The 15,027-nt window shown below is 35.7% G+C and overlaps 1 protein-coding gene across 1 annotated transcript in view; it reads right to left on the bottom strand.

Moving 5' to 3' along the window:
* LOC102022423 overlaps positions 1 to 14,677 on the bottom strand; it is a 41,670-nt gene extending 26,993 nt beyond the window's left edge. Inside the window, exons 1-2 of the mRNA XM_005410082.2 lie at positions 14,631 to 14,677; positions 7,074 to 7,179 (exon numbers count right to left, since the gene is read on the bottom strand). Coding sequence (XP_005410139.1) covers positions 7,074 to 7,179; positions 14,631 to 14,652 — 128 coding nt within the window. The 5' untranslated portion in view covers positions 14,653 to 14,677. The remainder of the gene's footprint in view (positions 1 to 7,073; positions 7,180 to 14,630) is intronic.
* Between the last annotated feature and the right edge of the window lie 350 nt (positions 14,678 to 15,027).

Raw genomic sequence — 15,027 nt, 5'->3', positions numbered from 1 at the left:
TGGATATTGCAAATCTTGATATTAAACAACTGCCTCCTGAAGTCTGACTGCCTGAATGATGAGACTGGGAAATGGATGAAATTTCTCTGAAGGGAAATGAAGCAGAGAAAATGAGTGATAATACTACTCACTCATCCTAGGCAGCATCTACATAGTGCCTCCAGATACAAGAAAATCATTCCCTTACAGATTGGGTCATCTCAAGCACAAGAGAGGCACAGCCAAGTGCAGAAGATATGCTAGGACCCCCATGCAAAGTGTAGAGGAAACTCAGGGTATATATTCTGTGGCAACTGGGCATGCAACAAGCCATTTACGCTAAGGAACATTTATACTATATTTGAGGGACCTGATGAAGCCATTTTACAACCAGAAGGAAAAATAAAGTGTCATAAAATGTCCCTCAAGAAAGTATGAGGCCTGGGGCTGGGGATTTAGCTCACCAGCAAAGCGCCTGCCTGGCTAGTGCAAGGTTGTGAGTTCGGTTCCCGGTACCAGAGAAAAACCAAAAAAAAAAAAAAAAAAAGTATGAGGCCTTTCTCTTCCTCCTGCTCCTGATTGTCAGACAAGATGTTTATGGTATGGGCGGGGCTATTGCCAACCTAGAAGAAACCAGATATGGCCAGGACAGGGTGTGACTTGTCATAGCCTGATAGGAAAAAGGAACAAATAAAAGTGGGAGAGAAAAGAAATGAAGGGCCAATTACGAGAATAAGAAAGCAAATGTGGTATGATTTGCTTACCCTGGAGAAAAGATAGATATGCAACCTACCGCAATCTTGGTAGTTTCATGAGAGTAACTGAAATCACAAGAGCAGTTTAAATGTCCCTCACCTCCCCCATACAGGAAGATGAACTCTCATGCTTCAGCATTGCTGGTTGTTAGGGCTGGATTCACCCTACTCCCTGTGATGAGAAGCGGGGCCAAGGTCATCCCAGAGTGAATGATTCAGGGGAGGAGTAGAGGCATTTTTTGGAACTCACTATCTACTTGTCCTCCAAGAACAAAGAGAATATTGTTGCTCCATATTTGGTACTAATCTCTCTAGTCCCTGAGACAATCTTAGTGATGAATATTTTTTGTTGAAAAACATTACAGACCCCGGTCCAGGAATTTAGACTCAAATGTCACATAGCAAATGAAAGACTAAGGGGGAATAAAATGGGACCTTGTTAGCCTTCCTGCCCCTAAAAGGGTGGTAATAGCAGGCAGTATAAGCTGCCAGTGGATACGCTGATATTGGAGAGACCATGAAAGAACTAGTGTGGGTTGAGATTTTATGACACTCCCAATGTACCTTCAATACCCATATCTTAACAGTGAAAAAACTGGATAGAAGCAGAAGAAGGACTGTGAACTATAGGGAATTAAATGAGGTGATATTTCTTATTTATGCTAATGTTATGCACCAAACATTATCTAGGTACTTGGAAAAAAGGTACACACTCCCTTGGCTCTGTGCATGGTGTTCAGGATTTAGCTAACACCCTTTTCACCATTCTTTTGAAACTAGGCTCCAACACTGGTTTGCCTTCACTTGGGAAAAAGGCAATGGACATTGACTATTAATATCTGCTTCTATTATATTGATGATATCATGCTAATTGGTAGATTATACTCTGTCACAAAAAAACAGTAGAGTGACTGTGTGCTCATCTATACAGGAGTGAAATAGGCTTTGAACCCTGAGATTCAAAGCCCTAGACCATCTTTACAGTTCCTAGGGATGAAGGTCTTCTCAGGTAAGCCAGTTTGACTCCAGAAACCATGGGGAGAAAGCACAAGCCATTCTCACTCCACGAATTATAGAAGATGTACAGGCTTTTATATGACTCCTAGGTTATTGGTGAGCTTTCATTCTTCATCTAGCAATGCCTACACCCAGCAAAGGTTATAATACAGGCACAGTTGCCTCATGCCAGTGCAGTTAGAAACCAGCGCATAGCGGATGGTATGAAGTAGGCTCTCTTGCAAAAACAACAAGGATGAGAGACACCTCTAGGGGATTTGGTCACAGCCTTGGAGCTGAAATTAGACATACTGTTTTAACAAAGCAGCATCTAGCAGTGTACAATGCCTTATGACAGATAAAGACTGACCAAAACTTGTCATATTGAGAACTGGCCTATTTATAAAGATATAAGTAGACAGCCTATTTCATTGGCCTCAATACACTGTAGCACAGAACTCCAGCTCTAAGTAAGTGACATGTGTATTTACAATAATGTCATGCTCTCTCTGACAGTTCACTGGCTCCAAAGTTGTAGACAGCATTATGTCTGGTTACCATACCTATGATCTCATAAGTATGAGCTAAGGTCTCACAAGTAGGATATATCTCAAAATGCTTCATATACAGATGAAGCCATCAGGGAGAACCCACATGTCTGGAAACACAGCCTGACCCTGATACTATCTGGACTGAGATGAGAGAAAGTCAGAATGGCCAATGGGAAGAGGTATGGGTGATGTGGCTGGTAGTAATTCATGAGCCATGGTTTCTGGTTGTTTGTACCGACAGTTTGGCACTGTAGACCTTACACTGTGAATAGCACAAAAGCAAGTACAACAATGTTTTACTGGCCTCAAGTAAGCTTTTGTATCTGCCATATAACCTTCTGGCAGTGGGCTTGGTAGAGAGAAAAATGCATTATTAAAGCAACAGATATGGGTCCTATTAGGCAAACCCACCTTTGCCAGATGGGCTGACATCCTTGGAGAGGTGTTAATAAATTTAAATGTACATACAGTTGGCTGACATGTCTGCCCCTTATAAGCACCTAGGGGCTCTGGCCTCTGTCCCCAAGGCCTATGTCAAAGCTGTCCATCCAGATGCTTTACTGTTAGAATTGATACATTTCAAACATAGCAAGCATTCAGTCCAAGGGAGGGGACAATTCTGTGGAGTTTCAAATGGCTTCTTCTCCCTAGATGAGTCAGATATTTATTGCTATAGTGTGAGGAGTTTCCAGTTCTCCTACCTCGGTCTCCATGGATCATGTTGGACTGTGGACCTGTGACTGGCTTATGCCCCAAGTGGCCTAAAGAAAATACCTTGAGATAATACAATCAGCATCCTAGCCTGGCATGCCATTTAACCATTAATATTAGGAATCACTTGTGGAACTGATTTTGTTGGCCAGTGAATGTGGTATGTTTCACTACATCAGTCCCTAGCTGTTGCTGCCATGTTATCTAACAGACAGGATACCACCAGTATTCTCTTGCTGGATGGTACAGATTTATATTATAAGTCCCCATGAAACATTTAGTTTTTTCATCCACAGCAACAGTCTTGCTAGTTTTGCTGTTATCCCTGGAAACTGTAGAAATCCATATTAATGCCTTGTTGGATTTTGTCTCTTCTATAGGAGAGACACTAAATCATTAATTTGGAGCCTTGGCTATTGCTTGGGATAATTGATTATTTTCATTTGAATAACTATTCTCTGTCTTAGTATATGTACTCTTATTGCTACTATTTATTCTACTTACAAGTTGAATAAGTGGCCTCACACCACACCACATACACACTGCACATCAAGGCATATCAGGGCACAAGGAGGAAGTGGAAAACTGTAAAAGCATAGGATCTGGCTATGAGAAGCAGAATGTATGAATTCAGTTTGACATGATGGTAACCATCTTGAGTCATAACTGCCATCACTGTCCAAGCGTAAGTTTAGTCTGTTTTCTTGAATAGTTTCCCAGCTACTGTAATGAGATAAAATTGTTAAAGTGGTTTGGGGGGCCTTATGAAGTGCTACAAATGTACTCAACACTTTGATATTAGTTTAAACAGGTACATTTCAGCTAGTATGTAGTTTTGCCATAACCCCTAGTACACTCCTTCTGACCCAGATCGCAGGGATCCAACCGGTATTGTTGCTGCCTAGGGCCATGCTATGTCAGTAAATCCCTCAATAAAATGCAGTCTGCCCAATCCTGGATCTATCTGCATCTGTTGCTTCAGCCTCATGGCACCTTGGGGCGAAGTCCCATACACTAGGATTGGGTCATTCCAGAACATAGATATGAAAAGAAAGTGTCAGGTGTATATGTATAGGGGAACCTGAAGCCCTGAGCTCATATTGAGATCCATCAGTAAAATAACTTGAAGTAATTTGTTTGAATCAACTTAGAGGAAAAAAAAAAAAACCCTTCAAAATAGGCATAATGTTACTGTGGTATGGAAATTAACAATTCTAATGACTTTTAAAATAAATTTGGCAACTAATTATAGTAGACTAAAAATATAGGTAAAAGTTAGCCAAAGTGTTGATCACTGTTAGCCAAAGTGTTGATTCCTATTAGCCAAAGTGTTGATCAGATGCCTCCAGAATTTTTCTATGAATTTATAAAATAGTATTAAAACGTTTAAATGATTTATATAATTCATTCATTGTTGTACTGCATTTATTACTCATTCCTTGAATGTAATTTTGCAGTCTGGTTTGTGTCTCCATCTCAGTCTTAGAACAATATCTGAAAGGTTGTTAGCAACAACCCTCAAATGTTAAATCCAGGGCTGTTTTAAACATTTTTTTTAGATGGAGTCTCACTATGTTAACAAGGCTAATCTCTAATTCGTGGTTTAAGTGATCCTCCTGCTTCAGCTTCTGGATCAGTTGGGACTACAGGCATTTTCAACCATCCCTGGCTTCAATGGCTTTTTAAGAAATTACTTTTCATCTTTGTTAATATCTATCCAATATTTTTCCCAGGCAAGTGACCACTCCCACAGAATGACTGATTAAGTCATTCAATAAACCCTCATAAAACACATTCTGTATGCCAGACACTGTGCTAGATTCTAGAAATAAATTCTACTAAATTCTTATTTTTGTGGTGCTCTAAAAGAGGGAATATATAACTTACATTCAAAGAAATTGTAGTATATAGTCAGTAATTTAAGCATTATGTTAGCAGTATGGAGGAGCTTAAGTTTGAAGGTCAAGTAAAAATTTGTCAAGGTCCTGGGATAACTACTACGTGTTACAAAAATACACATAAAAAAGAAAACCTGTAAGACCATCAAAAAATTGTCAAGGGAAGAAGAGCTGTTGTTGGAGGAGGAAAGAAGGAAGAGTAATAAAGAGAAATTATAATATATGAAAACATTCAAACATGACGGAGAAAATAGTGCACCTTTCAATTATGATATATGACCTACTCTATTCATTCTCTTACAGAAGCACTTTTTATCATTCTTACACTATCTTTTTCCTGAGTCTTCACCTCATTTTTGACTCACTGTCATTTTATGACCTGAGTTTTAATGGAAACCAATTCATGATTCAATGACTTTTTATAAAACACAAAACTGAAAACCAAACAGGAGGTGAAAATGTTATTGAAATATATATTGATTTACAAATATATTTAATCATATATAACATGTCAAGAGCATTAGTATTGTATAAAATGATATGCATTTGAATTTTTCTTCTCTGTTGGAACAATAAAACATTTATTATTGTCCTCCTATTTCTCAATACCTATTATATATTTTGGTCCTTATTTACACTTTTGGTTTCTCACAACGGGGAAACAACGTGGTATTTACACATGTGTGTCCAATTTATTTCACTTAAGAGTATGATTTCATGGTGCATCCATTTACCAAGAAATATCTCGAGCTTATCCTTCTTTATGGAAGAGTAGTAGTCCATTGTATAAAAAAAAAAATCACATCTTTATCAGATGTGTATCAGTTGATGGGCATTTGGGCTGTTTCCAAGATTTGGCTATTACAAACTGTGCCGTTATAAACATGGATGTGCATATATCATCAGGAATCCTTTATTTTGGGGGGAACATACCAAGGCAGGGAATAACTGGGTCAAATGCAATCTGTAGTCCTAGATTTTGAGAAATCTCCACACTGATTTCTACAGTGGTTGCACTAGTGAGGGGAGAAGGGGAAAGGAAAGAAGGGAAAAGTTTAAAAAATGAGAAAAGAAGGAAAAAGTTGAGACAAAGCTTTTGCAAAGGGGGAGGAGTAGTTGAAGAGAGGGTAGGGGATGGGAAAAAAGGATCAAGTTATATCCTGTACAGGTACAAATTCTCTATTATGAATGTGATCACTATGTATATCTAAAATGTACCAATAAAATCTGATTTGGGGAAAAAAAAACCTGCAACTAAAGGTTCTATTTGACCCAGCTGCTCCCTTTCTTGGTTTCTTTCTGAAAGAATTAAAGCATCATATCACACTGCATAAACATGCACCCCCATGTTTATCGCAGCAGCTTGTAATAGCCCAAATGCCCATCAACCAATGAATGGATAAAGCAGATGTGACTTACTTTACACAATGGAGAACTACTCTACCATAAAGACGATAAGCTGAGACTCTTCTAGGTAAATGGATGCACCTTGAGATGCACCATACTCTTAAGTGAAATAAATTGCATACACATGTTGAAATACGGCATGGTTTCTCTGCTGTGAAAAACCAAAAGTGTAAATAAGGACCAAAATGTATTATAGGTAATGGGAAATGGGAAGAATATGTTCAGATGGGGAACAAGGGAGGGGGAAGGGGAAAGGAAGGAAGGAACAAGGAAAAAAAGCCTAGAAGGAAAAACTGGAAACAAAGCTTTTGTAAGCAAGGAGGGGAAGAGAAGTTGAAAGAAGAGGAAGGAAATGGGAAAAAAAGAAGCAAGATGTATCATGTACAGGTACAAATTCTACCTGATGAATGTTATTATGTATATCTAAAATGTAAAAATAAAATTAATTTTTAAAAAGTTTATTAATATATGTAACTTTGTTGTAAAAGACTTTGGGAAGCAGTTTTGAATGACACTAATCCATAAAGTCAATATAAATCATCATAGTTTTAATTTTTTATAAATATTTTTAATTTTTAAAAAAAATTTTATAGGTATCTTATTTTTAAAACAATAGATTATGGTATTTTTAAAGGACCACAGCAACTCTTGAATGTACACAGGAGTCATTTCTAATTAAAATAATTATTACATTATCAAATATAGCAAACAAAACATGAATTATTACTTACAATATATTATGTTTGCTATGTTCTAAACCATATATAACCACTTACTTGCAAAAAGGCTCTCCATCTTTGCATGCACAAACAATACTCTCTGGGCAGAAATCTGTTACGTTTCCTGGGCAGTCATCAAAATTGGCCACAGATGTACAGTTGGCTGTAAATTTAAAAGTACAAAAGTTCCCTCAACAGGATAGAACATATGTTTCAAACTTGCATACTGTATATGTCAAAAGTCCTGCATGTTAGAAAAACTGTTTACGTTAAAAAATCTTAAAAGAGGAAAATAAAAATAACTTTGTACTAATTCTATGTTCAAATCTCATCAAAAACCAAGATGAATATATCCACATATTTTCTTTCCATTATTTACAATGATCATTTTCGTACATGGCTTTAAAGAAGTCAATATATAGCATTATGACCAAAAGAACATCTAATGTTTGAAGTAAAATTCTTTTGGATTAAATTTGAATTTCATATTCTGTCTAAGGAAAGACAAAACAATATACCAAAGGATAGGGTCATCATGCATAATGGTTTTCAAAGACAGCTTTGGTTTATACTTATTATCCCGGGAAAGTTAATAGTGTACTTCACTCCCAAAGAGCACAGACTTAGGAAGATTAGTCACCCTAATAATAGAGACTGGGAGTAGCAGGCACTTTAGTCCTAACTCTTAGTGACTTTTTTTTTTAATATTTCCAAGATCACCACAAAGAGCTATTCTGCCAATGATACGACTGTACTATGCCCTCCCCAGTATGTACTGAGAAAATTTTTTCTATGGTCTTAAAAGCAATGAGAAAGAAAGTTTTCTATGAGCAATAGGCCCTTTAAATATACACAGAAACTATAATTCCATGAAAATGTGAATTATTTTGAGCCTCTGCTAACCTAAATGCAAAGTGGAACTTCCATGGAACGAGATTTTAGATTGTTTGAATCCCAGGCTTCCAAATATCTGAGTATCTGGTACTGAGGATTGCAGAGAAGAAGCAGAAATGTCTCTGATAAGATCAGGTCTGTAGAATCCAGAGGAAGCCATTTGCCCTTTGTAGAGCATATTTTTTCCTAAGGTTAAATTTGAAACACTGATTTGCTAAGTAAATATACTGCCAAAATGAATAACAGAGTACAATCAGAAACATAATGGAATTTGTAAGTGAGAACATTTAAAAACTTTACCATAATTTTTGAATATGAAAACAACTTCAGCTGAGCAAAATGCTCCATTGATCATCTAATTACTCAACGTTACAAAGATTCTTCTCCAAAATTATTGGGTCAAATGGCATTGTTTAGGGAATTTTACTGTTTTTCAACAGGTTATGTATAGAAAAAAGAATTGTAATTCTTGGCTTGGCAAAGACTTTAGGCTCTGTTTCATAGACAGATGTGATTTTATCAATTTCTTTACCTATCTCTTTTATAGGGATTCACATGATTTTATATAAAGCAAATACATATTTGTATTGAACACACTGAAGATTAAAACTTTTCTGAAAAATAAAATGCAATGTTTATACAGTCTGAGAACAAAGTATCAAATATAAATAGCCTAAAATAAGCACCATATCAGCACAAGGAAAAATTTTAGAAGTCCATAGTTTTTTTTATATTTTGTTTGTATCAAACATGTTAGCTTCAAGAAAAAAAAATCCCTTTCAAAAATAAACACATTCTGAAAATCAGATACTTTCAGGTTTGTGAATTTTTTAACAATAGAACCTTTGCTCGTTGCATATGTTTGCCAACTACACCAGCATTTCTTCCCTCTCTAATTTGAATCTAATTAACTCTTAATATCTTCAATCTATAGAAATAAAGCAATAAAAATTTCTTACGTTGTGTGCAGTATACAGTTAGAAAGCAGCAGCAGATGAAGAGAATTCGAGTCAGTAAAAACATGCAGTCCACCATTCTGAGAATACGGCAGAAACCTAAGCAATCCTGACAACTGAACTTAAAGACTCCTACAATCGTGAGGCAGTCAGTTAACAGAGGATTGCGAGTGGTTTATATACGAGGTAAGTGAGCACAGGTTTGAACTTTTCCCTTCAACCTGTGTCAATTAATATTCAACTTTTTTGGTTGTAAATGTGTTGATTCCCCATATCCACACTTCTGATATATAGAACATATGTGATTTATCTACTATTTACATACTGCTTAAATTTATTCATAGCTGTATGTTATTTCCTAGAACTATATATTCATCTTTGTGCTAGGTTTCATAATTATTATTTGCCAAAGAAAAATCTTCGGAACACATTGCTATGAATGCAGTTTTCAGCCCTGTTCAGAATCAGAGATCTTTGACCTTACCACTATTTCATTGCTAAGCAATAATCTAAGTACAATATTTAGTGTCATTGCCAAGCAAAAGGTATGAAATAAGTTTAAAAACAGGAAGTAGAAGAGAGAAGAAAGAAACAGAAGGAGAGTTTCCGGGAAGAGAAAATAGAAAGAGAAGTGGTAAGCAGAGCAACAAATGGAAATTAATCCAATCGGGACAGCAAACACTCATTAGAATATTCTCTATCTCCCCCTCTGCCCCAAAGCGCCCAAATAGCAAGACATGTTACACTGGTCATATCTGCAAAATATTTTCCACCAAGGTCATCTGAACAAGTTATGGTTAACCTTATTCCCCACTGTATATCTTAAAATTCACCATTTCCCCCACTCACAGCAACTATATTTTATGTACTATTTCCTGCTTGGACTGTATCTGTTATTATACTTTTTTCTCTTCTTCTTTCTGGCTACCCACAAAATGGAAGTGTCATTAGAGTTCCAGGTTGAACTTTCATACCACCTTTTAATACAGTTAATTTTTTATCTACTTGGCCCACCCTGATGCAGTATAATTTATTATTTTTCAATAATCTGTTTCATTTTTTAAAAAAAAAATTGGTTTTATAATACCATAGAAGTAAAATATGTACTTAAAGGTATTACTATGATATAAAAATATGCATGCTTATTTTTTAAAAGTGAGCAAATGTTATTTAGTACATTCTATTATGGTAAAATCCAAGTCTATTTGAACACTTAGCAAGAAATAATATTCAAACTATTATAAATCACAGAGTATAACTCTAACTTCTACATGCATTTTCTACAAAATTCCACTGACTTTTGTCATGAATCTTAGTTTTACTTCGTTCAAAATTTATAGATTATTGTTACCACGGAAGTGCTGTACTTAAAATGTTCTGGTGATGGGTATCCCTCTGGAAGCAGTCATCTTTCAGCTTTGTCAGAAATACCCATTTCTCTTTAAACCAAAACCTAATTGCCTGAAGGGTCCAGCCAACAGGGGCCAAATTCTTTGTGGATCACTTAGCCATTGTGCCATAAGGTGAAACTTTAGAAACACAGCACAGGTAAGTCTTTCAGAGAGTCAAGTCATGGGAAGGGAACATTTACAGCTTACATATAACATTTATCATGGATCTAATTAATATCTCCATTTTCATCAACATCCTAAGACACTAAGGCTAGCTAAAACTTATCTATGTGAAGCACAAAATGGTGGTAACATATCTAACAATAAATTGCTCCTCAGCAGGCCAAATAATACCCTTCCTTCCCCAACAGAAGTTGGAAGTGCCAGTTATTGCTACTTCAGCCTGCCCTGAGACAAAGAGTGGTTATATGGTATAATTCTAACACGTGAGACACAAGAGGAAGTCTGACAGGGATTCTCAGAATATTTTCCTCCCAGATTAAAAGAAAAAGCCTGCTTGTCTTTGCAGCTCCATTTCTTTCTGCTTTGCATAAAGCTGTGCCCGGATATGACAACAGAATAGCTGCCAACCTCTTGTCATCATGAGTACAGCAATCTTAATACCTTGGAGGTTGCAAAGTAGAGACAAATGTAAAAAATCCAGAGAACCTCAATGAACTCACAAATCAACTGTGGGATTGATGAACCTCAGACTTTTTGTTATGTGAGATTTATTAATAAACTTCTATTGTTTAAGCTATTTTAAATTAATTAAATCAATTAATTATTTACAGCCAAAAGTATTATAAGTTGTATGTCATGTTAATGAAAAGGGACAGTAATATGGATCAACTAAAATAACTTTTTAAAACATTTTGGGAATATAAAGTAAATGTTTTATATTTTTATTTTTTTTTAATTTTTTTTTTTATTTTTTATTTTTTGGTTTTTCTCTGGTACCGGGAACCGAACTCACGACCTTGCGCTTGCCAGGCAGGCACTTTTGCCACTGAGCTAAATCCCCAGCCCCTATATTTTTAATATACACAGTACATAGCTACTATCCTGATAATCTGAGGAATGGAACAAAGCAAAATTAAATCCAAGAATGTTAACAATGGATCCTAAGTTTAGAAATAATTATACAATGGAAAATTTAGTGTGAATTTCAATTGAAGTATCATCATATTTGAATAGATAAGTGTACTTAAATAATTTGGTAAAATTAATGTTTTAACAGGAAGAATTTATCAGCCTGATCTAGATGTGACCAAACATACAATTTTAAAAGAACAAAACATTTACTCCATCTCTGCTGCTTATTAACCGTGTGACTCTTGGAAAGTTACCTGGAATAGAAACCAATGGAGCTAGTAACTGGCAAGAATTCTTAAATGACAACTGATGAATTACTGTAATTTGATGCACACTGATAAGCCTAGAGGAAATCATATTGCATGAAATTAGCCAGGCAGAAAAAGACAAGCTCTAAATGATCTCAATCATGTGCAGAATCTAAAGATGTTGCTCTCATAGAAGGAGTGAGTAGACTGATGATTACTGGAGGTTGAAAAAAAGACTAAGGAGGAAAGAGACAGAGAGAGACAGAAAGGGAGAGAGACAGAGAGACAGAGACACACAGAGAGAGAGAGAGAGTTCCTCAAATCCAATTCTACATTGAGCTAACTGTCCTTTCAGTTATTATTTCTCTCATCTTCAAACCACAGCAAGTCAGAAGAATAATGTGCATTTATTTCCTCTACTCACTTGTTTCGCTTAAAGTCCTTTAATAGATGCTATGATGAGAAACTGTATAATGGGAATGCAGGTACACTTTAACATTCGCCATGGGCTCCAAAAAGAAATACATGTGGTGCTGCCAAAAGGAAAGAATGTAGAGATCCCTCACTTACTGATTCATCAGCCTATTGCAGTTTGAGTCCATTCTCTTCACTCTACTGAAGTTGAAATATTCACTAAAGTTATCTCTAAATCGTTGTTAAATCTAATGGGAACTTTTCTATCTTTATCTTTGGTGAACATCTGCAGCTTTTGACACTGATGATCATTTCCTTCTGGAAATTCTTGTCTCTGTGACATCACTATTTTTACGTTAGTGATTCTCACTATAGTCAATTCTTTTCAGTCTTCATCGGGTGCTCTTCCTTTTCTATTTATTCCTTAAACAATGGTACTTCTCAGGACTCTATCCTTGGGGTTTTGTTGTCACATTTGGTACTTTATGCCTAAATGTTTCCAGCCCAGTTATCCCACTGTTTATTAAACATGTTTGTAAATTTTAAAGCCACCTTAAATTTTGTTGGGCTAAAGCTGAATGCATAGCCTTAACTCTTTACCTTCTCTTCCTCCCCTATACCTAGTTTTATTAAATTGCATTCTCATCTTTCTATTCCCTAAAGCTCAAAATCTAAAGTTTTTCCTATGTCTCATCCCCCCATCCTCACACATAGTCATTCACCAACTCTCCCATCTTATACGCTATAAATAATTCTTGAATGTGTTCCTTTCCCCCTCTACTTTCACTACTGTATTTCAAAACCTCATTCTTCTCCTTCTGCTTCTTTCTTTGTCCCTTTCCCTTTTCCTTTTCTTTTTTCCTCATAGTGTCTCATTATGATGCCCATGTTGGTCATGAGCTCCTGACCTCAAGGAGTACAGTACTCCTACCTCAGCCTCCTGAATAGCTGGGACTCTAAGTGTGTAACCCACATGTTTTTATTATTTACTATTTATCTAGATTCCTTGTTCATTAGATTTGTCTACCTAAAGCAAAACGAAACAGATTATCATGGCATTGTTTTGCTTAATTTCTTTTGATGGATCGCCATCAACTTCAGGATAAAGCAAACTTCTTACTTTGGCATATCAAGTCCTTTCAAAATCTAGTTCCCTCTTATGTCTTCAGCTTCATCCATTGCTACTTCTTCCTTCACACTCTAAGTATCTGAATAACACAAATCACTGGAATAATTGTTCTTACTGTTTTTCACAAATCTGCAGACTTTCATAATTTTTTCCTTTCTCCTAGAGTACGTTCCACTCTCTTGTAATGTCAACCACTCCTACTTCACACTTTAAATTCAGCTCCGATGATCATTTCCCTTAGGAAGCTTTACTTGACCCTTAAGTTTGAGACAGGTATTTTTTTGTCTGTTCCTTTGGTAACCTCTGCATTTCTGCAGCACAGCACTTAACATCAATTTATAATATATCTTTATACAGAAGTACCTTTTCAACAATACTGAAACCTTTGAGTACAGAAATTTATTCATTTTTGTCTTCCTAGTATCCAATACGTATATAGCACATAGTAGATGACTGACATTTTGAAAAGAATACTTAATGGAATGAGTGCTTCCCCTCCTACCTTCAGTCTAGTTTCCAAATTTCTGTATTCTCCCCCATGCATCCCTTTTCTTTGCCATTTGTGAAATATTTCTCATGTTCAGTTTATCTTAAGAACCTCCATCTAGAAGTTTACCTTTAGGAGTAAACATGAAAGTGTGTGCTGTGTGTGTGTGTGTATATATATATATATATATATATATATATATATATAAAATTTATGTTATTACTACTTAAATGAAATACTAATTAGAGTATGTTTATCTTCTTAGTACAAAATTATTTTACTTATTTCAAGAGCACCCTAAAATACATATTTGTTTATGTTTGGAAAATAATGCAAAGAATAATTTATTCTTTCCACATAAGGTAATGGGATTTAGTATACAATTTCTATAATTACAGAAAACAGGAGGAATTAAAACCATGTATTGCTGATGGTATACATCTGTAATCCCAGTATTCTAGGATGCCAAGGCAGAAGAATTGCAGGTTCGAACCCAGCCTGAGCAAGTAAGTGACTTAGTGCAACCCTATCTCAAAATAAAAACTACAAAAGGGGCTGAAGATATATCTCAGTGCAAAGTCTCTGGGTTCAATACTCATTATTTTAATTATTTATTTGTGCAAAAAATTTATGCAAGTACTAAGTGACAAAACAAAGCAACAACATAAAATAATTTACTCCATGGCACTGGTGATCACTTTGCTTGAAAAAATCATAAATGTTTCACATTTTTATCAGTTTTGTTATTTGCCAATCATATATAGAGGAAATTACAATTGTTTGATCACAGCATGTTAAAAGACTGAGCTGCTTCACTCTAAAAATGGAGATAATGAGGTTCAGTAAGTTAATGCCTTCACTTAGATCACATGGCTTGGATTAGAGACAGAAATGAAATCTAAACCAGCAATCTTTGGTTCTTAAGCCTGACATAACGAATAGTGCTACCTACGTTTGTACAGTGCTTTAGAGTTTAAAAAATATCCTTTAGATGCTTTACCTTCTTTGATCCTCAAAACCATCGTTGACACAAGGTAAATATTATCCCCAACCTGCATATGAGAAAACAAGAGTGGGGTGAGTTGAAAGGGGGAACTAGGGTTCAGAAAGATTAAAAGCTACTAATGTCATATAACTAATAAAGTATTATTTCTGGGACTGGGATTAAAGTCTTTTGACTCTAATTGGAAGAGAAAGTAGGTAAAAATCTTGGAGACATTGGGGTAGGCAGAGAGTTCATGAACAAAAACCAAACTGCATGGGAAATACTTCAAAGAACCAATGCCTGGGATCTAATCTTATTGAAAAGTTTTTGCACATCTAAAGAAATCACCAAGGAATTAAAAACAAACCCATGAATTGGGAAAAAATTTTAGCCAACTGCCTCTCAGACAAAG

This window comes from Chinchilla lanigera, unplaced genomic scaffold (genome assembly GCF_000276665.1).
Source record: "Chinchilla lanigera isolate Chin_1 unplaced genomic scaffold, ChiLan1.0 scaffold00128, whole genome shotgun sequence".
In the NCBI taxonomy this organism is placed as follows: domain Eukaryota; kingdom Metazoa; phylum Chordata; class Mammalia; order Rodentia; family Chinchillidae; genus Chinchilla; species Chinchilla lanigera.
This window is presented reverse-complemented; position numbering and strand designations above follow the sequence as displayed.